This window comes from Phocoena sinus, chromosome 2 (assembly GCF_008692025.1).
Source record: "Phocoena sinus isolate mPhoSin1 chromosome 2, mPhoSin1.pri, whole genome shotgun sequence".
Classification (NCBI taxonomy): Eukaryota; Metazoa; Chordata; class Mammalia; order Artiodactyla; family Phocoenidae; genus Phocoena; species Phocoena sinus.
Window position 1 is genome coordinate 41,203,146 of NC_045764.1, and position 26,531 is coordinate 41,229,676.

At 38.0% G+C, this 26,531-nt stretch overlaps 1 protein-coding gene across 1 annotated transcript in view; it reads right to left on the reverse strand.

Annotated features, from left to right (window-relative positions):
• Window positions 1–26,531, reverse strand: part of AGBL1 (ATP/GTP binding protein like 1) — a gene marked incomplete at its 5' end in the record, with an annotated part of 671,581 nt that overhangs the window by 397,601 nt on the left and 247,449 nt on the right. The window contains 1 exon segment of the mRNA XM_032621686.1: window positions 3,640–3,820. Coding sequence (XP_032477577.1) covers window positions 3,640–3,820 — 181 coding nt within the window.

Sequence of the window (26,531 nt, forward strand, 5' to 3'; positions counted from 1 at the left end):
TGTAAGATGTTATGATTCCATGGCAGTCTCAAGTCTTTTGGTAATGATGAGCAACAACCTGGGGATTTTTTTTTCAGTAGAATAATGCTATGATTTCCAAATCCCTTTCAGCCAAAATTGTATGGGTGATCCAAGTAACCTACGAAGTGCCTTGAGTTCCATGATGAAAGATGCTATATAAATAAAAAGGGTAATTTAGTCATAATAAATAACGGTAATGACGACGGATGATGGATGGATGGTGTCACAGAGAAGCTGGCCTGCCATTAGGGAGCCCAAAGCAACCAGCTGTGAGCTGGAAATAATGTGTGCCCAGGCCAGGAGGATATTCAGTGACTGAGACCATGTTAACCTTTCAACCAAAGATCTGGATCAAACCTCTGATTCAGAGGTGTGAGCATTTGAAATGGAAAAAACTACAGTATTTATTCCAGAGCTTGAATGTTACTTTGGACTTATAAGACCTCTACCAACACAGGTCAACAGGGAGCTTCCTCTTCCAACAGAAGAGAAAATTGAGTAGGTCAGAGGAAGAGCCAGAATTCCAGACTAGAGTTATGACTCTGAACCCCATGCTCTTTCCATCCTCTACCAGACCCCAGACAATTCAATGGAACATGTAACTTCAGAGAAGAGCCAACTTGGATGAGAAAATGTTGAAAAGAGGTCATGTCTCTCAAGATGGCTTGCAGAGCTGTTTTCTATCCATTTAGGCTCAGCAGGCCTGCTAGTAAAACTCTTAGCCCCTCAAGCAGGGAGGAGCCATGCACTGAGGCCCTGGAGCTGATCTCCAGAGTTAAAGGAACACGTGGTAGGAGCCAGCTGAGTTCTGTTGGACCAGGAAAGGATACTGCTTTAGGGCTTTGTCCAGCTTGAGATCTAGGAAGCCTGATTGCTGCCACAGGCCTGACTGATGCCACCTGCTGAAGGACTTGGCCTTTGGACTCCCAAGCCTCACACGTGCTTGAAGACCAACCAGTCACCATATGCAAAGAGGAAGGACCCTCCTCTCTGCCCACCAAAAACTACCATCAAAAAAAAAAAGAAATCTGGAAGCTACAAATCTAGGAATCTTGTTAGAACACATGGATGCTTTCCTTACCTACTTATCTTTCCTTTTTCTTTTTTTTTTTTTGGTGGTATCTATTGAAATTTTAGTTTCACAGCCTTTAGCTTTAAGTTGCTTGCATTTTGGCATAATTTAACATACTTTATCATTTGGAATTTATTCTTATCCTCTTTTTCTAGTTTATCATCTTTAAATTTTTAACCTTTTTAACTTAACAATATTCTTTTTGTGCTTTTCCTTTGAAGCTAGTCTATTCTCAGTCTTTTAACATTTATTTTGGGTTTTTATTTCCTGAAAGAAATTATTATTTTATATTTCTTAAACATTTTCTTATTAATTTTAAGTCACTGTAATTTTATCTCTGAAATTTTTGTTTTCTTTTATAATTTCTTTATAACTCTCATTTTACCTCTTCTGTTTCACCTTTTCAATATTGCTCTATTTTCCCAGTTTTTAAACATATGCTTTTGCCTCTTTAAAACTGATACTTGAAATTATAACTTCTGCATTTTTATTTTTAGCTTTTGAAATTATTTTTCCTTTCAATTTTTCTGTTTACCTTGTATTCTGTTTATTTCCATAGGATACCAATGTCTAATCCTATAGTAAAAAAGATTCATTTGTTACCATAGGAAGGGGCTTTAAGTCTTCTTCCATAGTTTGAGGCAGGTATGTATGAATGTTAATCCTGTCACCCCAACCCACTGACTCAGTGATCTTGGGAACCTGCTCTTCTATCTGGGCCTCAGCTCACAACTCTGCAAATGCTGACCCCTTATGACACCGGAATTCACCTTTCCTATTATACATTCTGAAAGGCATGGAGGAGCTAGGCCAGGAGAAACACCACCCCAATCTTCCCTCTTGCAGCCAACCATTTTTCAGTCCTTTCACTTTTAGCCATTCCACAGCCATTTCAGCCAGTCCATTTAGATAAAGTGACACTTTTATTACAGCTGTATCCAGAATCCAGTAAAATACAACTGAGAATAAAGATTTATCTGCAGGAAATAGAAGCAAATCAAAGCATTGGTCTTTTTTTGTTTGTTTGTTCATTTTGTTTTGTTTTATTATTTCTTTTAATCTTTTTTTTTATACAGCAGATTCTTATCAGTTATCTATTTTATACATATTAGTGTATATCTGTCAATCCCAATCTCCCAATCCATCCCACCACCCTCCCCCACTGCTTTCTCCCATTGGTGTCTATACATTTGTTCTCTACATCTGTGTCTCTATTTCTACCTTGCAAACCAGTTCATCTGTACCATTTCTCTAGATTCCACATATATGCATTAATATACGATATTTGTTTTTCTCTTTCTGACTTACTTCACTCTGTATGACAGTCTCTAGGTCCATCCACGTCTCTACAAATGACCCAGTTTCGTTCCTTTTTATGGCTGAGTAATATTCCATTGTATATATGTGCCACATCTTCTTTACCCATTCGTCTGTCGATGGGCATTTAGGTTGTTTCCATGACCTGGCTATTGTAAATAGTGATGCATTGAACATTGAGGTTCATATGTCATTTTGAATTATGGTTTTCTCGGGGTATATGCCCAGTAGTGGGATTGCGGGGTCATATGGTAATTCTATTTTTAGTTTTTTAAGGAACATCCATACTGTTTTCCGTAGTGGCTGTATCAATTTACATTCCCACCAACAGTGCAAGAGGGTTTCCTTTTCTCCACACCCTCTCCAGCATTTGCTGTTTGTAGATTTTCTGATGAGGCCCATTCTAACCGGTGTGAGGTGATACCTCATTGTAGTTTTGATTTGCATTTCTCTAATAATTAGTGATGTTGAGCAGCTTTTCAAGTGCTTCTTGGCCATCTGTATGTCTTCTTTGGAGAAATGTCTATTTAGTTCTTCTGCCCATTTTTGTATTGGGTTGTTTGTTTTTTTGATACTGAGCTGCTTGTAAATTTTGGAGATTGATCCTTTGTGAGTTGCTTCATTTGCAAATATTTTCTCCCATTTTGAGGGTTGTCTTTTCATCTTGTTTATGTTTTCTTTTGCTGTGCAAAAGCTTTTAAGTTTCATTAGGTCCCATTTGTTTATTTTTGTTTTTATTTCCATTACTCTAGGAGGTGGGTCAAAAAAGATTGTTCCTATGTTTTCCCCTAAGAGTTTTATAGCGTCTGGTCTTACATTTAGGTCTTTAATCCATTTTGAGTTTATTTTTGTGAAGCATTGGTCTTAACTTCAAGAAAATCACAATTTGGGCCCTGACTTTGTCACTAACCAAGTAACTGAGGGAGTCATTTGATTATTGTGGACACCAATTCCCTCCTTTTTAAAAGGAGTGTTAGATGAGATTATTTCTATGGATTCCTCTGTTATTAATTGCCAATGAGTCTATACCTTTCTATTCAAAGGAACTATGAGATTGACATTAATGTATATGGAGATTACCCTGTTATTTGTACCAGGTAACAGAACCCAAGAGAAGTTATTCCTGCCAGAGTACCAAGACCACTCCAGTCAAGCCCATTGAGCAAAACAACAACATGTTACCATGGTAACATAAATGTGGACTAGGTTGAGCCAGGTGCCTGACATACTTGCCATTGATGACACCATCTGGGTTGAGCATGGGGATGATCTTGAAAATGAAGTTTTCCCTCAAGAGCCTAGCCACAGGGTCACTGCTGACCAGGAACTCTAAGGTCCCCTTCATCACCCAGCTGGCATTGCTCTCTCCCGGGTGAACTCGAGCAGTAATCACCTGGTATGGGCGCTGCCCTGCAGAAAAAGAGACACAAGAAAATTAACGTAAGTACACTTTTCATTTCCACCCAGATAATCTCCAGGAAGCCAGTATTACACGTGACTGGCATGAAGCCTGAAACAGGCTGACTGTTTCTAATACACATCTAATGTACATGTATCCATTTTCCATCTGCCTCTATGGTCTGCAAGACTCAAGAGAGTATAAAGTTAAAGCTCAAGGCTGTTATCCAAAGCATAAGTACTTAGTGGCATCAAAAGCAACCAAGAATCAGATTTTGGCAAGACCACCAAAGAAATAATTTACTCTTCAGAGTCCAACAGCATGATGCTGGGTGTCCCAGATCTGAGATTGAATCTTATCTTCATCATTTACCAGTTGTAAGACCTCAGCCAAATGACTTAATTTCTCCAACGCTGCTTTCTCATCTGTAAAATGAGGACAATAATACTGACCTCCTGCAGCTGTTATAAAAACTAAAGGATGTGATTATAAAGAATTTGGTATATTGCTTGCTGTTCAGTGTGTACCTGTTAGCTCTCTCCCTTCTCAATTATAAAGTCTGTGGTTAGGATGGTGCCTCACATTCCCCAGTAGAAATAGGAGTCAAGTACAGAAACTGAATTGGGAAATTTATGACTGACTTTATGACACTGAAGCCAATCCTGGAGAGATTTCACAAAAGAGGGAAGCACCTGGAAGCTTAATCTTGGAGTTGCAATACTTCCTTCACTTTGCAGAAGAAATCAGGAACACACTCTCTGCCAATCACAGGGAGTGTACTGACATGAATAGATCTTATGAAGAATGCACTGATGAAAGACAGACTTATCCTTTCTTTGCTGACAGAAGACACATGGAGTATCGTAGTGTTGAAACGTATTCTTAGACCACATCTGGGTTCAGGTGGTAAATGTCTTTTGATTGATTGGTGATGTCTGTCCCCATACACTTGAGGAAGAAGTGGGGAACATGTGGTATCATACAAGCAATTCACCGTGTCTGCTCTAACCCCTTGTTTAATTTTGTGTGGGTTTTTTGACTCTTCCTTCTGTATCCTCACCCAATTCTTTATTACTCCTAAACCCATTCTAATGATGAGAACTAAATATTTGCCAAGTATAAATACCTTAGCCACTAAACAGACTAAAAGTTAAACCAGTCATTTTCTTCCTGATCATTCAACCATGAGTTAAATATGGCTTTTCTTCCCTTAAGCAGTAATCTTTTTGAGGGAATAAACTGTGTCTCAAATTCTGTACAAAGAAAGACAAAACTGAGTAACTCTCAATTACAGCTAAATAACAAGTAATGGAAGATACAGAGAAATAAACTATTAATTCCCTAATTATATTACTATTATCATCAATTAAAACAAACAAAAAACCCTCTGTCAACAGCCAATGAGATGCAGGTTTAAGGGGCATATATTGGCGCATTTTTACTGACTATGGTAAGAGCATGTTATTTCTCTTTGTAGATCCTTTATATATTGTGGATAATATTCAGTTATGTTTTTGCTTAAGCAGGTATTTTGAACACATTCCAGAAACTGCAGGAGGCATTCGGTAGAAAAAGTTGAATATATTATAGTTCTTGTTCTGTAAGAGGCCAAAGCATTTGTCGGTAGTGACAAACATGCAAGCAAATAATGACAAGTGAGCTAGTGGAGGTGTATATAAAGCACCAAAAATAGATCTGAGTCAGAGAGGGAAGGACATTTCCAGCAATGTGATGTAATTTAGACTGGGTCCTGCAGGATAAGTATCAGCTAACTAGAGAAAGAAGGTGAGAAGGGGTCTTCTAAGCAAAGAAAAAGATACATGGCAAAGAACACAGAGGAGAAAAACTGGTGCATTCAAGAATAAAGAAAACTTGTGAATGGCTAAAGCAAAGGACTAGAGATAGTAGCTTGTGAATTTAGAAAAGTAGTTTGGTGTCAAACGGTTAAGATCCTTCCTCATATATTTTGTTTAGGGATTTGGACTTTATTCTGTAGATCAGAAGTTCTCAACCATGGAGTCAGTGTCTCCCTGATACGCTATGATCTGTGATGAGATCTACTGAAGAATCACTGGTTAGTAATAAAAGTGTAAATGCTTGTTATATATATATATATACACATATATATACACATACACACACATATACACTACACTATATATGTATACATACACTTTATAAACACACATACATATATACATGTATATACACACACATACACATATCACACAAAATGCTGGCTACCGCCGCCCAATACCTTTTCTCCCCTTCTTTCCTACTACCAGACCCCTGATTTTGGGGGGTTTAAAAAGTGCCCAGATCAAAACACCCAGCTTCGTGGATCCTCTTGTAGGTAGGAGTGACCATGTGACAGGGTTGAGACCAATGAGATGTAAATGGCAGCCTGGGGTCGGTCTTTCTGGAAAACTGACTAAAGGGCACTGTTCACCTGGCAAATGCCTTCTTGGTTTTTGTCCCTTATCCCTTAACTTTGTCTCTTGTTCCTTCCGTGAACATAGATCTGATACTTTCAGGTGAAGAAGCCAACTTGACAAAGTCACATGATAAGATGTTACCATAAAGGTAGAAAGAGCCTAGTTCTTGAAAAATCCCTTAAGCAGCTACCCTGCACCTTCACTAGCTTCTTCAATGCTTCTGGATGTTTGAGACCAATAAACCATTATTTGACTGGGCAAATGTAATCACGTTTCTGCTATATCTTGTTAGACTCTAGTTTAACTTATATAAGAGCAGATTTAAAGTCATCCTTAAAATAAGGTTACTTTGGAGGCTTCCGGGAAGATGGCGGAAGAAAAAAGCACGGAGATCACCTTCCTCCCCACAGATACACCAGAAATACATCTACACGTGGAACAATTCCTACAGAACACCTACTGAACGCTGGCAGAAGACCTCAGACCTCCCAAAAGGCACGAAATCCCCCACGTACCTGGGTAGGGCAAAAGAAAAAAGAATAAACAGACACAAAAGAATAGGGACGGGACCTGCACGAGTGGGAGGGAGCTGTGAAGGAGTAAAGGTTTCCACACACTAGGAAGCCCCTTCGCGGGCAGACACTGCGGGTGGCAGAGGGGGAAGCTTCGAAGCCACGGAGGAAAGCACAGCAACAGGAGTGCGGAGGGCAAAGCGGAGAGATTCCCGCACAGAGGATAAGGGCCGACCGGCACTCACCAGCCGGAGAGGCCTGTCGGCTCACCCGCTGGGGCGGGCGGGGCTGGGAGCTGAGGCTCCAGCATCGGTCAGAGCGCTGGGAAAGGACTGGGGTTGGCGGCGTGAACACAGCCTGCAGGGGGTTAGTGCGCCACAGCTAGCCGGGAGGGAGTCCGGGGAAAAGTCTGGAGTTGCCGAAGAGGCAAGACACTTATTCTTCCCTCTTTGTTTCCTGATGCGCGAGGAGAGGGGATTAAGAGTGCTGCTTAAAGGAGCTCCAGAGACGGGTGTGAGCCGCGGCTAAAAGCGCGGACCCCAGAGACAGACATGAGACGCTAAGGCTGCTGCTGCCGCCACCAAAAAGCCTGTGTGCGAACACAGGTCACTATCTACACCCCGCTTCCGGGGAGCCTGTGCCGCCCGCCACTGCCAGGGTCCCAGGATACAGGGACAACTGCCCCGGGAGAACGCGCGGCTCAGGCTGGTGCAACGTCACGCCGGCCTCTGCCGCCGCAGGATTAACCCGCGCTCCATGCCCCTCCCTCCTGCCGCCCCGAATGAGCCAGAGCCCCCGAATCAGAGGCTCCTTTAACCCCGTCGTGTCTGAGGGAAGAACAGACACCCTCCAGCAACCTACACGCAGAGGCGGGGCCAAATCCAAAGCTGAGCCCCTGGGATCTGTGAGAACAAAGAAGAGAAAGGGAAATCTCTCCGAACAGCCTCAGAAGCAGCGGATTAAAGCTCCACATCAACTTGATGTACCCTGCATCTGTGGAATACCTGAATAGACAACGAATCATCCCAAATTGAGGAGGTGGACTTTCAGAGCAAGATTTATGCTGTATAGCTTTGCTTCCAACATTTGTCCTAGGGTTCTATCCATCCGTTTTTTTGTTTCGTTTTGTTTTTATTTTTGTTCTTAATAAATATTTTTTTTATTTTAATAACTTTATTATATTTTAACTTATTTTACTTTACTTTACCTTCTTTCTTTTTTTCCTTCCTTCCCTCCTTCCTTCCTTCCTCCCTCCATCCTTCCTTCCTTTCTTTTTCTTTCTACTTCAACTAATTCTTTCTTTCTACTTTTTCTCCCTTTTATTCTGAGCCATGTGGATGAAAGGCTCTTGGTGCTGCAGCCAGGAGTCAGTGCTGTGCCTCTGAGGTGGGAGAGCCAAATTCAGGACACTGGTCCACAAGAGACCTCCCAGCTCCACATAATATCAAATGGCAAACATCTCCCAGAGATCTCCATCTCAACACCAGCACCCAGCTTCACTCAACGACCAGAAAGCTACAGTGCTGGACATCCTATGCCAAACAACTAGCAAGAAAGGAACACAACCCCACCCATTAGCAGAAAGGTTGCCTAAAATCAGAAGTCCACAGACACCCCAAAACACACCACCAGACGTGGACCTCACCACCAGAAAGAAAAGATCCAGCCTCATCCACCAGAACACAGGCACTAGTCCCCTCCACCAGGAAGCCTACACAACCCACTGAAACAATTTTAGCCACTGGGGACAGACACCAAAAACAACGGGAACTACGAACCAGCAGCCTGCAAAAAGGAGACCCCAAACACAGTAAGATAAGCAAAATGAGAAGACAGAAAAGCACACAGCAGATGAAGGAGCAAGATAAGAACCCACCAGACCTAACAAATGAAGAGGAAATAGGCAGTCTACCTGAAAAAGAATTCAGAATAATGATAGTAAAGATGATCCAAAATCTTGGAAATAGAATGGACAAAATGCAAGAAACAGTTAACAAGGACCTAGAAGAACTAAAGAGGAAACTAACAACGATGAACAACGCAATAAATGAAACTAAAAATACTCTAGATGGGATCAATATCAGAATAACTGAGGCAGAAGAATGGATAAGTGACCTGGAAGATAAAATAGTGGAAATAACTACTGCAGAGCGGAATAAAGAAAAAAGAATGAAAAGAACTGAGGACAGTTTCAGAGACCTCTGGGACAACATTAAACGCACCAACATTCAAATTATAGGGGTTCCAGAAGAAGAAGAGAAAAAGAAAGGGACTGAGAAGATATTTGAGGAGATTATAGTTGAAAACTTCCCTAATATGGGAAAGGAAATAATCAAGTCCAGGAAGCACAGAGAGTCCCATACAGGATAAATCCAAGGAGAAATATGCCAAGACACATATTAATCAAACTGTCAAAAATTAAATACAAAGAAAGCATATTAAAAGCAGCAAGGGAAAAACAACAAATAACACACAAGGGAATCCCCATAAGGTTAACAGCGGATATTTCAGCAGAAACTCTGCAAGGCAGAAGGGACTGGCAGGACATATTTAAAGTGATAAAGAAGAAAAACCTGCAACCAAGATTACTCTACCCAGCAAGGATCTCATTCAGATTTGATGGAGAAATTAAAACCTTTACAGACAAGCAAAAGCTGAGAGAGTTCAGCACCACAAAACCAGCTTTACAACAAATACTAAAGGAACTTCTCTAGGCAAGAAGCACAAGACAAGGAAAAGACCTACAATAATGAACCCAAAACAATTAAGAAAATGGGAATAGGAACATATATATCAAAAATTACCTTAAATGTAAATGGATTAAATGCTCCCACCAAAAGACACAAATTGGCTGAATGGATACAAAAACAAGACGCATATATTTGCTGTCTACAAGAGACCCACTTCAGACCTAGAGACACATACAGAATGACAGTAAGGGGATGGAAAAAGATATTTCATGCAAATGGAAACCAAAAGAAAGCTGGAGTAGCAGTTCTAATATCAGACAAAATAGACTTTAAACCAAAGACTATTAGAAAAGACAAAGAAGGACACTACATAATGATCAAGGGATCGATCCAAGAAGCAGATATAACAACTGTAAATATTTATGCACCCAACATAGGAGCACCTCAATACATAAGGCAAATACTAACAGCCATAAAAGGGGAAATCGACAGTAACACATTTATAGTAGGGGACTTTAACACCCCACTTTCACCCATGGACAGATCATCCAAAATGAAAATAAATAAGGAAACACAAGCTTTAAATGATACATTGAACAAGATAGACTTAATTGATATTTATAGGACACCCCATCCAAAAACAACAGACTACACATTTTTCTCAACTGCTCATGGAACATTCTCCAGGATAGATCATATCTTGGGTCACAAGTCAAGCCTTGGTAAATTTAAGAAAACTGAAATTGTTTCAAGTATCTTTTCTGATCACAATGCTATGAGACTAGATATCAATTACAGGAAGAGACCTATAAAAACTACAAACACATGGAGGCTAAACAATACACTACTTAATAACGAAGTGATCACTGAAGAAATCAAAGAGGAAATAAAAAAATACCTCGCAACAAATAACAATGGAGACGCGATGACCCAAAATCTATGGGATGCAGCAAAAGCAGTTCTAAGAGGGAAGTTTATAGCAATACCATCCTACCTTAAGAAACAGGAAACACCTCGAATAAACAACCTAAACTTGCACCTAAAGCAAATAGAGCAAGAAGAAAAAAAAACACCAAAGTTAGCAGAAGGAAAGAAATCATAAAAATCAGATCAGAAATAAATGAAAAAGAAATGAAGGAAACGATAGCAAAGATCAATAAAATTAAAAGCTGGTTCTTTGAGAAGATAAATAAAATTGATAAACCACTAGCCAGATCAAGAAAAAAAGGAAGAAGACTCAAATCAATAGAATTAGAAATGAAAAAGGAGAAGTAACAACTGACACTGCAGAGATACAAAAGATCATGAGAGATTACTACAAGCAACTCTATGCCAATAAAATGGACAACCTGGAAGAAATGGACAAATTCTGAGAAATGCACAACCTGCCAAGACTGAATCAGGAAGAAATAGAAAATATGAACAGACCAATCACAAGCACTGAAGTTGAAACTGTGATTAAAAATCTTCCAACAAACAAAAGCCCAGGACAAGATGGCTTCACAGGCGAATGTATCAAACATTTAGAGAAGAGCTGACACCTATCCTTCTCAAACTCTTCCAAAATATAGCAGAGGGAGGAACACTCCCAAACTCATTCTACGAGGCCACCATTACCTTGATACCAAAACCAGACAAGGATGTCACAAAGAAAGAAAACTACATGCCAATATCACTGATGAACATAGATGCAAAAATCCTCAAAATACTAGCAAACAGAATCCAACAGCACATTAAACGATCATACACCATGATCAAGTGGGGTTTATTCCAGGAATGCAAGGATTCTTCAATATATGCAAACCAATCAACGTGATAAACCATATTAACAAATTGAAGGAGAAAAACCATATGATCATCTCATTAGATGCAGAGAAAGCTTTTGACAAAATTCAACACCCATTTATGATAAAAACCCTGCAGAAAGTAGGCACAGAGGGAACGGAACTTTCCTCAACATAATAAAGGCCATATATGACAAACCACAGCCAACATCGTCCTCAATGGTGAAAAACTGAAAGCATTTCCACTACGATCAGGAACAAGACAAGGTTGCCCACTATCACCACTCTTATTCAACATAGTTTTGGAAGTTTTAGGAATCCAAATCGGAAAAGAAGAAGTAAAGCTGTCACTGCTTGCAGATAACATGATACTATACATAGAGAATCCTAAAGATGCTACCAGAAAACTACTAGAGCTAATCAATGAATTTGGTAAAGTAGCAGGATACAAAATTAATGCACAGAAATCTCTGGCATTCCTATACACTAATGATGAAAAATCTGAAAATGAAATCAAGAAAACACTCCCATTTACCATTGCAACAAAAAGAATAAAATATCTAGGAATAAACCTACCTAAGGAGACAAAAGACCTGTATGCAGAAAATTATAAGGCACTGATGAAAGAAATTAAAGATGATACAAATAGATGGAGAGATATACCATGTTCTTGGATTGGAAGAATCAATATTGTGAAAATGGCTCTACTACCCAAAGCAATCTACAGATTCAATGCGATCCCTATCAAACTACCACTTGCATTTTTCACAGAACTAGAACAAAATATTTCACAATTTGTATGGAAACACAAAAGACCCTGAATAGCCAAAGCAATCTTGAGAACGAAAAGCTGAGCTGGAGGAATCAGGCTCCTGACTTCAGACTATACTACAAAACTACAGTAATCAAGACAGTATGGTACTGGCACAAAAACAGAAAGATAGCTCAATGGAACAGCATAGAAAGCCTGGAGATAAACCCATGCACATATGGTCACCTTATCTTTGATAAAGGAGGCAGGAATGTACAGTGGAGAAAGGACAGCCTCTTCAATAAGTGGTGCTGGGAAAACTGGACAGGTACATGTAAAAGTATGAGATTAGATCACTCCCTAACACCATACACAAATATAAGCTCAAAATGGATTAAAGACCTAAATGTAAGGCCAGGCACTATCAAACTCTTAGAGGAAAACATAGGCAGAACACTCTATGACATAAATCACAGCAAGATCCTTTTTGACTCACCTCCTAGAGAAATGGAAATAAAAACAAAAATAAACAAATGGGACCTAATGAAACTTCAAAGCTTTTGCACAGCAAAGGAAACCATAAACAAAACCAAAAGACAACCCTCAGAATGGGAGAAAATATTTGCAAGTGGAGCAACTGAGAAACGATTAATCTCCAAAATTTATAAGCAGCTAATGCAGCTCAATAACAAAAAAACAAACAACCCAATCCAAAAATGGGCAGAAGACCTAAATAGACATTTCTCCAAAGAAGATATACAGACTGCCAACAAACACATGAAAGAATGCTCAACTTCATTAATCATTAGAGAAATGCAAATCAAAACTACAATGAGGTATCATCTTACACCAGTAAGAATGGCCATCATCAAAAAATCTACAAACAATAAATGCTGGAGAGGGTGTGGAGAGAAGGGAAGCCTCTTGCACTGTTGGTGGGAATGTAAATTGATACAGCCACTGTGGAGAACAGTATGGAGGTTCCTTAAAAAACTACAAATAGAACTACCATATGACCCAGCAATCCCACTACTGGGCATATACCCTGAGAAAACCATAATTCAAAAAGAGTCATGTACCAAAAGGTTCATTGCAGCTCTATTTACAATAGCCCAGAGATGGAAACAACCTAAGTGTCCATCATCGGATGAATGGATAAAGATGTGGCACATATATACAATGGAATATTACGCAGCCATTGAGCTATCTGTAATGAGATGGATAGACCTAGAGTCTGTCATACAGAGTGAAGTAAGTCAGAAAGAGAAAGACAAATACCTTATGCTAACACATATATATGGAATTTAAGAAAAAAAAATGTCATGAAGAACCTAGGGGTAAGACGGGAATAAAGACACAGACCTACTAGAGAATGGACTTAAGGATATGGGGAGGGGTAAGGGTAAGCTGTGACAAAGTGAGAGTGGCATGGACATATATACACTACCAAATGTAAAATAGATAGCTAGTGGGAAGCAGCCGCATAGCACAGGGAGATCAGCTTAGTGCTTTGTGACCGCCTGGAGGGGTGGGAGGGAGGGCGACGCAAGAGGGAAGAGATATGGGAACATATGTGTATGTATAACTGATTCACTTTGTTATAAAGCAGAAACTAACACACCACTGTAAAGCAATTATACTCTAATAAAGATGTAAAAAAATAATAATAAGGTTACTTTGAATAACATGCATCCAAGTGTGCTTTCTGGACTGGGGAGAAAAGAATGGCAGAGTTGTAGTAAGAATATTTGTTATGTGTGTCCCAGAAAACAACAGTTGAGAATGTCTACTTTAAGAAATAGAAAGTAAATGATGGCTTTTCAACAGGAGAAAGACATGCCAAAGACTGTGCTTCAAAAAAATTCTGACATTTATGAAGACAGCACATTTGTTTAACCACAGACAGTGGTGGAGTTATAGAGCAGAGCACAACTTTTAGAGCCATATTTCCAGAGTTCAAATTCCAGCCCCACCATGTTCTACCTGAGATGAATTATGTTAAGTTTCTCAAGTGAGTATTGGGTTGGATATTCTGCATGTAAGCCTAGTGATTTGCTAACTGGAACTTACTAAGTATTGGCGGGGGTGGTATACAGTTAGCTAGCTGAGCAGAGTTGAAGTTAGTTGAAGGTCAACTTTCCCACTATATCATTTGCTCACAATTACTTTTCACTCCTTCCAAAGCAAGCTGTATTGGCAAGCCAATAAAAAGCTTGTTGAGTAATAAAGAGGCTTGACGAATTTGTACCCAATCAGTGGCCTATTTTCAGTTCTATAATTCCATATCACTCTCTTTGTGGTTTTTGAACTATGTTCATTTACAGCATATTGAACAACAATAGTAAGTGCTCCCAGCCCAGCAAGAAGAAATTAAAAAAAAAAAAGTAGCTTAAGCTCGTGTAAATTTTCAACACCAACTGAACACTCTCATTGTCTGGGCCATTTGAGTCCCATTGCCTGGTAACCAGTGCAATGCAGTGTGTTAGTCAATAAGTCAAATGCAGCTCTTGCAAAGAAATGTCAATGATGTTTCTTCCCTTTGGAGAGTCAGGGTGATAATCTGCTAGACTATAATACATCACAAAAGCTGCCAGGCTGTTCTGAGCATCCTGAAGAAGCAAACAGGGAAAACTGTGGACTCTCATGAAGAAATTAGTATAAGCAGAATTTTAGCCATTTCTAGCTGATTTTCCTCCTTCCTCTCCGTGATTTAAGGCAATTTTGCAGTCGTATTGGTGAGTTAAACTTATGGGACCATTCAATTGTAGCAGCAAATGGTGCTCCAAAGAACCCACAACAGACAACAGCTGTAAATAGTATGCAACATACATACTATGTGTTTTTTCTTGTAATTGACAATTTCAGTTTCAATAACTCATCTTTGCTTGGGGTAGGGCAAAAAGTATCAAGTATATTTTTTTCTCTGTAATTTATGAAATCTATTCCAGAGGCCACCAAAATCCATGGGGGAGTCATGGTTTGGCAAAATTGTAATTCTGAAAGCAACACATTGAATTTTTGTCAGTGGTAATGACATCTGTATTAGAAACAAGTAGGGGGTGGTATAATGCCTGAGAGATATCAGGCTCAGGGCCAATGAAAAGCTGAGTAAGAACAGAAGACATGTGTGATAATACACATGTACGCCCAACTATATAAACATCCATTCATTTATTCCTTCTTTCTTTCAACAATATATATTAAGCTCCTACTGGCACTCTGTAAGGTTCTGGAGATTCCAAAAGAAATAATGATTTTTGCCCTCAGGGAACTAATAATAGTCTGGTGAGAAAAACAGGCACACAGATAATTATGATCCAATGATCAGGGACATTTGTCAAGACATTTTTCAAAGCACAGTGGAATGCTCATTACGTTATTTATGGTAATGCAAGCAACTGGAAGTGACTTAAACATGCATCCACAGGACATTAGTTAAAGAAATGATACGTAAAACAGAATACTATGCAACCATTAAAAGTGGCACATAGATCTCACACTGGAAGATATGTCACACAGTGATGAATGAAAACAATGTAGGCGAGAGCGCTGAATCATAATGGATCCCATTTGTGTCACTGTAGATACTTAAAGGTATCTGTACACAGAGACACATCTGCTAGTGAAGGCCACCTGGGTCATTTCTATGTCTTCTTTATCCCAATCTAGCATGTTTGTCTCTCCAGAAAATAACAATCATATGTCAGTTTTCATAAAGGCAAAATATTTTCCAGGAGTAGTAAACCACAGAAGAGAAAGATTTAAAAAAAGTTTTTTTTTCACAGAAGACGTGACATATGATCTGGTTTGTCCCACTGGAGTTTGAGTTTGCCAGATGAAGAAAAGAAAGGAGGGAGATGATGGAAGGGGGTAAGTCGATGTATTTGCAAGATAATGAGGTCATAAAGCACAGAGCGTCTGAAGAAGAGTGATGTGATTTTATGTGACTAAAACACTAGCTATATGGAAGGTAAGAAGCGGAGTGATGCTATAAGCTAAGTCTGTACCTGTTTCTTTGAAACAGGCCTTTTAGCCCATGCTAAGGAGTTTGGAAACAATCTTATAGGCTGTGGAAGCACCATGGAAAATCATTTTGCAAGAGTGTAATCAGATGGGGCTTCTTGTTGGAGCTGAAGATGACAGGAGAAATGGCCAAAAGAGCATATTGTGATTTTAAGGTCCAGTCAGCTAACTTGACCTTAACTCTGGAAGAGAGTGGATAAAAATGGCCTGACTGAAGGGCAAGGAGTGAGGAAGGAGACCAGGAAACAGAAATGGAAAAGAAAATGAAAGAAGATTCTAAGAGAAAATTTGATAAGAGGTGTGGTGGGAAAAAAATTTATACATTATATAATATACATGATACTAACGTTTACCACCAAAGGTAGCATGCTATGAAAATATTCTGTACTGTGTGTTTTTCATTTACTAATACATCTTGGTGGTCTCTCCACATCAATATATAAAGATTCTTCCATCTCTTTTTTAATTAGTTGTATTTAGGGTACAATTTACATACAATAAATTTTACCAATTTTAATTTTACAATTCAATGAATTTTGACAAATGTATGCAGTGCTGTAAAACCACTAAGATCAGGATTATCATCACAGAAATTCCCCTCATTCCCCTTTGCAGGCCGTTGCCTCACCCCATCCCTACCCTCTGGCAACCACTGATCTGCTTTTTGGCTCTGTAGGGCTGTCTTCTCTGGGACTTCATAATTGATTCATACAGCATATAACCTTTTTGTCTGGCCTCTTTCCCTTAATATAATGCTTTTGAGAGTCATCCATGTTGTTACATATATCAATAATGTGTTCCTTTTAGCCACTGACTTACATTCCAGTGTACCACAGAGCAATGGACATGCCACTATTTGTTTATTCCCTCACCTGTTGATAAGCATTTGCATTATTTCCAGTTTAGGGCTGCTATAGTCATTTGTGTATACATTTTTCTTCAAAGTGAATACTTGGGGGAATAGAATTTCTGCATACTTTGGTAGGGTTAATATTATGGTAGGTTTTTATGAGATGCTGCCAAGCTGTTTCCCAAGGAGTCTGTCCTATTCTGCATGTCCACCAGCAGTGTCTGAGGGTTCCAGTTAATCCACAGAACTGACCCTTAGTATTGTCAAGCCTTTTTAATTTTAGTCATTCTAATGGGGAGGTAGTGGTGTCTAACTGTTGTTTTCATTTGCATTTCCCTGATGACAGATGATGTTGAGAACCTTCGTATGTGCTTTTTAGCCATTTTCATACTTTCTTAATGGAAGTATCTTTTCAGATCTTTTGCTTATTTTAAAATCAGGCTGTTTGTCTTATTATTGAGTTTGAAGTGTTCTTTATATATTCTAAGTACAACCGTTTAACAGATATAGGTTTAGTAAATTCTCCCACTCTTTGGCTTACCTTTTCATTTTCTTGAAAATGTATTTTGAAGCCAAAACATTTTTTATTTGATAAAGTCAAATTTCTCCATTCTTTTTCTTTCATAGTTTGAGTATTTGGTGTTCCATCTAAGAAACCTTTGCCTAACTCAATGTGACCATGATTTTCTTCTGCAAGATTTATAGTCTAAATTTTACATTTAAGTCAATCAATATTAGGTCTAGTGAGTTAATTTTGGATTATAATATAATATAAGGGTTGGGATTCATGTTTTTCTTCCTAGGATATCCTTTAGGATTTTATACACATTCAGTCTTATCTTCTTCAAATAACAACAGTTTTATTTTTTCCTCTCTAAACCTGAAAGCATCTTTCAACTGGAGGGTGGGATGCTACTCGCATCTACTGCTCTCTATTGGATAGGGGCCCAGGATGCTACTAAACATTCTGTAATGCACAGAACAGACTCCCATAATAAAAAATTATCTGGTTCAAAATGTCAATAGAGAGAAGAATGAAAAACTCTAGCTTATACTCTACAATACAATATTAAATAGAACTGGTGATAGTGGCAATCTTTTTTTTTTGTTTCCAGTCTCAGAAGGCAAGCTTTCAACATTTCCCCACTGAGGCTTTTGAAACTACCCTTTATTAAATTAAGGAAGTTTTCTTCTATTCCTACTTGCTAAGAGCTTTTGATCTTCAATTATGTCAAATTATTTCAAGTGATATTTTGCTTCTATTGAAATGAATACATAATTTTCTCCTTTATTCTGTAAATGTGATGAATTACATGGATTTATTTTTATTTCCTTTATAGAAAACTTTGAATATACACAAATATATTTACTGCCCAGCTGCAACAATTATCAATTCCCAGCCATTTTTGTTTTATTTATACTCCCACTCTCTACCTCTCGCAAGATTATTTTGAAACAAGTCTTAGGCATCACTTTAACACTGATTTTTTTTGCAAGTTGTATCAACATTACATTCCTGAAATACAATCAATTTGATTACGATATATATCATATATCATTTTATGTAATTCTGGATTTGGTTGCTTTCTCGGGAATTTTGCACCTATATCCCATGAGAGAAGGTGGTCTATAATTTTTCTTTCTTGTAATGTCCTTTTCAGACTTTTATATCAAGGTTGTGATGAGCTGGAAGTCATTACCACTTCTTCTTTTCTGTGGAAGATTTTTGAAGATTAGAAATACTTCCTCCTTAAATTTATGGTAAAATTTCCTAGTGAAGCCATCTGAGCATAGAATTTTTTTCTCTGAAGATTTTAATAACAACCCAAATTACATAATAACAAAACCAAAATATTAAAAAGCATTCAAATCATGTAATAAAGAAATCCAACCACTTAGATTTTCTATTTCTTCCTTTGTCAGTTTGGTAATTCTACTTTTCAATAATTTTACATTTAAAGCTATATTTTCAAATTTGTTGGTGTAAAGTTATTTTAAACTCCCCCTTATATTTAAGAGTCTCTAGTGATGATCCTTATTTTTATTTCTGATATAGAGTTCTTTATTCTTAATCATTCTCAAAGAGAGCATATCATTTTTAGTCTTTTCCAAAAATGAACTCTTTATTTTAGTTGTTTTCTCTTTCATTTATTTCTCCTCCTAAATTTCATTCTTCCTTCCTTCTACTTTCTTTGGTGTCAATACCATTGTTCTTTTACAAAGAACTTAAAATGGTATTTACATCATTGGCCCAGTGTATGATGGAATTTTATAAATGTTATCCATGTGTTTAAAAGAATGCCACCGAGTGCAACGTTCCATATACACCAATTAGATCAGATTTGTTAGTTATATTCTTCATATTTTCTATATTTTTGCTTGATATTATGTCTCCTTATTCTATGAGTTACTGACAGAGGTATACTAAAAGTCTCCAAAGACTATTTTAGATTTGTCTATTTCTTCTTATAATGTTGTCAATTGTTTCTTTATTTTAAAGCTATGTTTTAAATGAAAACAGATTTAGCAGCGTTATGTTGTCCTAACTGGACATTTTATTGTTATAAGGTATTTCTCGATTTCTACTAAAACATTTCTCCCTAGCTTCTCCTTTGGCTGTATTTGCTGGATTTCTTTAGGTTAGTATTTACAATGTGTATCATTTCCCATCCCTTTACTTTCAAACTTTCTATAATTTTCCAGTAGATATTCATTTCTTGGATGTATCATATAACTATTATATTTTATTCAGTCTGGCAATATTTATTCTCTTTTATTTTTTGTTTTAGTTTAATTTTTTTTAATTCTTCAATTTTATTTTTTTTTATACAGCAGATTCTTATTAGTCATCAATTTTATACACATCAGTGTATATATTTCAATCCCAATTGCCCAATTCATCACACCACCAACCCCACCCCAGCGCCACTTTCCCCACCTTGGTGTCCATACGTTTGTTCTCTACATCTGTGTCTCAATTTCTGCCCTCCAAACCAGTTCATCTGTACCATTTTTCTAGGTTCCACATATATGCATTAATATACGATATTTCTTTTGCTCTTTCTGACTTACTTCACTCTGTATGACAGTCTCTAGATCCAACCACGTCTCAACAAATGACCCAATATCGTTCCTTTTTATGGCTGAGTAATATTCCATTGTATATATGTACCACATCTTCTTTATCCATTTGTCTGTCGATGGGCATTTAGGTTGCTTCCATGACCTGGCAATTGTAAACAGTGCTGCAATAAACACTGGGGTGCATGGGTCTTTTTGAATTATGGTCTTCTCTGGGTACATGCCCAGTAGTGGGATGGCTGGATCGTATGGTAATTCTATTTTTAGTTTTTTAAGGAACCTCCATACTGTTCTCCATAGTGGCTGTATCAGTTTAGATTCCCACAAACAGTGCAAGAGGGTTCCCTTTTCTCCACACCCTCTCCATCATTTGTTGTTTGTAGATTTTTTGATGATGCCTGTTTTAACTGGTGTGAGGTGATACTTAATTGTAGTTTTGATTTGCATTTCTCTAGTAATTAGTCATGTTGAGCAGCTTTTCATGTGCTTCTTGGCCATCTGTATGTCTTCTTTGGAGAAATGTCTATTTAGGTCTCCTGCCCATTTTTGGATTGGGTTCTTTGTTTCCTTCATACTGAGCTGCGTAAGCTGTTTATATATTTTGGAGTTCAATTCTTTGTCTGTTGATCCATTTACAAATATTTTCTCCAATTCTCGGGGTTGTCTTTTCGTCTTGTTTATGGATTCCTTTGTGGTGCAAAACCTCTGAAGTTTCATTAGGTCCCAGTTGTTTATTTTTGTTTTTATTTCCATTACTCTAGGAGGCGGGTCAAAAAAGATCTTGCTGTGATTTATGTCAAAGAATGTTCTTCCTATGTTTTCCTCTAAGAGTTTTATAGTCTCTGGCCACACATTTAGGTCTTTAATCCATTTTGAGTTTATTTTTGTGTATGGTGCTAGGGAGTGTTCTAATTTCATTCTTTTACATGTAGCTGTCCAGTTTTCTCAGCAGCACTTATTGAAGACACTGTCTTTTCTCCATTGTATATCCTTGCCTCATTTGTCATAGATTAGTTGACCATAGGAGCATGGGTTTATCTCTGGGCTTTCTATCTTGTTCCACTGATCTAACTTTGTTTTTGTGCCAGTACCATACTGCCTTGATTACTGTAGCTTTGTAGTATAGTCTGAAGTCAGGGAGTCTGATTCCTCCAGCTGCGTTTTTTTCCCTCAAGACTGCTTTGGCTATTCAGGGCCTTTTGTGTCTCCATACAAATTTTAAGATTTTTTGCTCTGATTCCATAAAAAATGTCAGTGGTAATTTGATAGGGATTGCATTGAATCTGTAGGTTGCTTTGGGTAATATAGTCAATTTCACAATATTGATTCTTCCAATCCAAGAACATGGTATATCTCTCCATCTGTTGGTATCATCTTTAATTTCTTTCATCAGTGTCTTATAGTTTTCTGCATACAGGTCTTTTATCTCCCTAGATAGGTTTATTCCTAGGTATTTTATTTTTTTTGTTGCAATGGTAAATGGGAGGAGTGTTCCCTTAATTTCTCTGTCAGATTTTTCATCATTAGTGTATAGGAATGCAAGAGATTTCTGTGCGTTAGTTTTCTATCCTGCAACTTTACCAAATTCATTGATTAGCTCTAGCAGTTGTCTGGTGGCATCTTTAGGATTCTCTATGTATAGTATCATGTCATCTGCAAACAGTGACAGTTTTACTTCTTGTTTTGCAATTTGTACTCCTTTTACTTCATTTTCTTCTCTGATTGCTGTGGCTAGGACTTCCAAAACTATGTTGAATAATAGTGGTGAGAGTGGACATCCTTGTCGTGTTCCTGATGTTAGAGGGAATGCTTTCAGTTTTTCACCATTGAGAATGAGGTTTGCTGTGGGTGTGTCATATATGGTCTTTATTATGTTGAGGTAGGTTCCCTCTATTCCCACTTTCTGGAGAGTTTCTATCATAAATGGGTGTTGAATTTTGTCAAAAGCTTTTTCTGCATCCATTGAGATGATCATATGGTTTTGATTTTTCAATTTGTTAATAAGGTGTATCACATTGATTGATTTATATATTGAAGAATCCTTGCATTCCTGGGATAAACCCCACTTGATCATAGTTTATGATCCTTTTAATGTGTTGCTGGATTCTGTTTGCTAGTATTTTGTTGATGATTTTTGCATTATATTCTTCAGTGATATTGGTCTCTAATTTTCCTTTTTTTTGTAGTATCCTCGTCTGGTTTTGGTATTAGGGTGATGGTAGCCTTGTAGAATGAGTTTGAGAGTGTTCGTTCCTCTGCAATTTTTTGGCAGAGTTTGAGAAGGGTTGGTGTTAGCTCTTCTCTAAATGTTTGATAGAATTAACCTGTGAAGGCATCTGGTTCTGGACTTGTGTTTGTTGAAAGATTTTTAATCACAGTTTCAATTTCATTACTTGTGATTGGTTTGTTTATATTTTCTATTTCTTCCTGGTTCAGTCATGGAACGTTATACCTTTCTAAGAATTTGTCCGTTTCTTCCAGGTTGTCCATTTTATTGGCATACAATTGTTTGTCATAGTTTCTTAGGATGCTTTGTATTTCTGCAGTGTCTGTTGTAACTTATCCTTCTTCATTTCTAATTTTACTGATTTGAGTCCTCTCCCTTTTTTTCTTGATGAGTCTGGCTAATGGTTTATCGATTTTGTTTATCTTCTCAAAGAACCAGCTTTTAGTGTAATTGATCTTTGCTATTGTTTTCTTTGTTTCTATTTCATTTATTTCTGCTCTGATCTTTATGATTTCTTTCCTTCTATTAACTTTGGGTTTTGTTTGTTCTTCTTTCTCTAGTTCCTTTAGGTGTAAGGTTAGATTGTTTATTTGAGATTTTTCTTACTTCTTGATGTAGGCTTGTATAGCTATAAACTTCCCTCTTAGAACTGCTTTTGCTGCATTCCATAGGTTTTGGAGCATCGTGTTTTCATTGTCATTTGTCTCTAGGTATTTTTTGATTTCCTCCTTGATTTCTTCAGTGATCTCTTGGTTATTCAGTAATGTATTGTTTAGCCTCCATGTATTTGTGTTTTTTATGTTTTTTCCCCAGTAATTCATTTCTAATCTCATAGCATTGTGGTCAGAAAAGATGCTTGATATGATTTCAATTTTCTTAGATTTACTGAGGCTTGATTTGTGCCCCAAGATATGATCTATCCTGGAGATGTTCCGTGCACACTTCAGAGTGTAATCTGCTATTTTTGGATTGAATGTCCTATAAATATCAATTAAATCTATCTTGTCTATTGTGTCAGTTAAAGCTTCTGTTTCCTTATTTATTTTCATTTTGGATGATCTGTCCATTGGTGTAAGTGAGGCGTTAAAGTCCCCCACTATTATTGTGTTAGGGTTGACTTCCTGTTTTATAGCTGTTAACAGTTGCCTTATGTATTGAGGTGCTCCTATGTTGGGTGCATATATATTTATAATTGTTTTATCTTCTTCTTGGATGGATCCCTTGATCATTAGTAGTGCCGTTCCGTGTGTCTTGTAACATTCTTTATTTTAAAGTCTATTTTATGTGATATGAGTATTGTTACTCCAGCTTCTTTCAAGTTCCATTTGCATGGAATATCTTTTCCCCTACCCTCACTTTCAGTCTGTTTGTGTCCCTAGATCTGAAATGGGTCTCTTGTAGACAGCATATAGATGGGTCTTGTTTTTGTATCCATTCAGCAAGCCTGTGTCTTTTGGTTGGAGCATTTATTCCATTCACGTTTAAGGTAATTATTGATAATGTATGTTCCTATGACCATTTTCTTAATTGTTCTGGGTTATTTTTGTAGGTCTGTTTCTTCTCTTGTGTTTCCCACTTACAGAAGTTCCTTTAACATTTGTTGTAGAGCTGGTTTGGTGGTGCTGAATTCTCTTAGCTTTTGCTTGTCTGTAAAGCTTTTGATTTCCCCATCGAATCTGAATGAGTTCCTTGCCAGGTAGAGTAACCTTGGTTGTAGGTTCTTCCCTTTCATCACTTTAAGTATATCATGCCACTCCCTTCTGGCTTGCAGAGTTTCTGCTGAGAAATCAGCTGTTAACCTTATGGGAGTTCCCTTGTATGTTACTTGTCGTTTTTCCCTTGCTGCTTTCAATAATTTTTTTTTGTCTTTAATTTTTGCCAGTTTGATTACTATGTATCTTGGCCTCTTTCTCCTTGGGTTCATCCTGCCTGGGACCCTCTGCGCTTCCTGGACTTGGATGGCTATTTCCTTTCCCATGTTAGGGAAGTTTTCAATTAAAATCTCTTCAAATATTTTCTCGGGTCCTTTCTCTCTCTCTTCTCCTTCTGGGACCCCTATAATGCGAATATTGTTGCATTTAATGTTGTCCCAGAGGTCTTAGGCTGTCTTCATTTCTTTTCATTCTTTTTTCTTTATTCTGTTCTGCAGCAGTGAATTCCACCATTCTGTCTTCCAGGTCACTTATCCATTCTTCTGCCACAGTTATTCTGCTATTGATTCCTTTTAGTGTAGTTTTCATTTCAGTTATTGTATTGTTCATCTCCGTTTGTTTGTTCCTTAATTCTTCTAAGTCTTTGTTAAACATTTCCTGCATCTTCTCGATCTTTGCCTCTGTTCTTTTTCTGAGGTCCTGGATCATCTTCACTATGATTATTCTGAATTCTTTTTCTGGAAGACTGCCTATGTCCACTTCATTTAGTTGTTTTTCTGGGGTTTTTTCTTGTTCCTTCATCTGGTACATAGGCCTCTGCTTTTTCATCTTGTCTATCTTTCTGTGAATGTGGTTTCTGTTCCACAGGCTGTATGATTGTAGTTTTTCTTGCTTCTGCTGTCTGCCCTCTGGTGGATGAGGCTATCTAAGAGGCTTGTGCAAGTGTCCTGATGGGAGGGACTGGTGGTGGGTAGAGCTGACTGTTGCTCTGGTGGGCAGAGCTCAGTAAAACTTTAATCTGTTTGACTGCTGATGGGTGGGGCTGGGTACCCTCCCTGTTGGTTGTTTGGCCTGTGGCAACCCAACACTAGAGCCTACCTGGGCTCTTTGGTGGGGCTAGTGGCAGTCTCTGGGAGGGCTCACACCAAGGAGTACTTCCCAGAACTTCTGCTGCCAATGTCCTTGTCCCCACGGTGAGCCACAGCCACCCCCAGCCTCTGCAGGAGACCCTCCAACACTAGCACATAGGTGTGGTTCAGTCTCCCCTGGGGTCACTGCTCCTTCCCCTGGGTCCTGATGTGCACAATTCTTTGTGTGTGCCCTCCAAAAGTGAAGTCTTTGTTTCTCCCAGTGCTGTCAAAGTCCTGCAATCAAATCCCACTAGCCTTCAAAGTCTGATTCTCTAGGAATTTCTCCTCCCATTGCCGGACCCCCAGGTTGGGAACCCTGACGTGGGGCTCAGAACCTTTACTCCAGTGGGTGGGCTTCTGTGATATAAGTGTTCTCCGGTCTGTTAGTCACCCCCCCAGCAGTTATGGGATTTGATTGTACTGTGGTCACGCCCCTCCTACCTTCTCATTTTGGCTTCTCCTTTGTCTTTAGATGTGGGGTATCTTTTTTGGTGAGTTCCAGTGTCTTCCTGTCGATGACTGTCCAGCAGCTAGTTGTGATTCTGGTGTTGTTGCAAGAGGGAGAGCATGTCCTTCTACTGTGCCATCTTGGTTCTGATTATCTCTTTTAAACGGAGTATTTATCAACTTACATTTGATGCAACTAATGATATATGTGTGTTTAACGCTATCTTTTTATTTTTTGTTCTCCATTCATTTTAACTGTTGTATAATCTATTTTATTTCCTGTCTTGTCTTCTTTTAGAATGACTGGGTATTTTTTTTTATCATTGTTCCTTTTTTCTGCTCTATTAGTATAGTAGTTACACATCCTTTTATTCTTCTTTAATTAGTTACTTTCAAGATTACAGTATGTACATATAACTTATCATAGTAAATATAATCTACCACATTTTGATCTATCATACCATAAAACTTAAAACTCACAAAACACATTTATTGTGTTATAAAGTTGACATTAATTTAAATTAAATTATATATTTACCCTTTTAATTTTTCTTCATTCCTTACTCCATCTACAAGCGTCCATCAGGTTTCATTTTCCTTCTGCCTAAAAAAATCACCCATCATTATTTCTTCTGCCATGGGTCTGCTAGCAGTGAATACTCTCCCTTTTTGTATTTTCTTCATTTGTCTAAAAATGAATTCATCCCAACTTCAGGTTTAAAAGTTACTTTTGCTGAGTATTGGATCATATCTCACCCCTGGTGCTGAACTCTGTTTCCCATTTCTTTCCATGTTCCTTCCACCAAGATCCTGTTAGAACTCAGCTGCTTTCAACACCCCTTTCAAGTACTTAGAAGTCTGTCTCCTCATTTTGCAGAAATAGGAATATGTGTTTTTGTTTTCTATCATATGTGTTTTTTTTACATGGTTTCCAAAAGAAGGGAGAATGTCTTCAATGGAATTTCCAAGTTCCTGAACTTTCTTATACTCGTCTTTTTAAAATTTCTGTTGATTATACTGAAATTTCCAGGTAGACAATCCTAACATCTGCAAAGAATGAAACATTTCTTTCTCTCCGAAGTCTATATCACTTATTCCACATACCTTTCTAATTTCTTAGAATTTCCTCACTAATGTGAA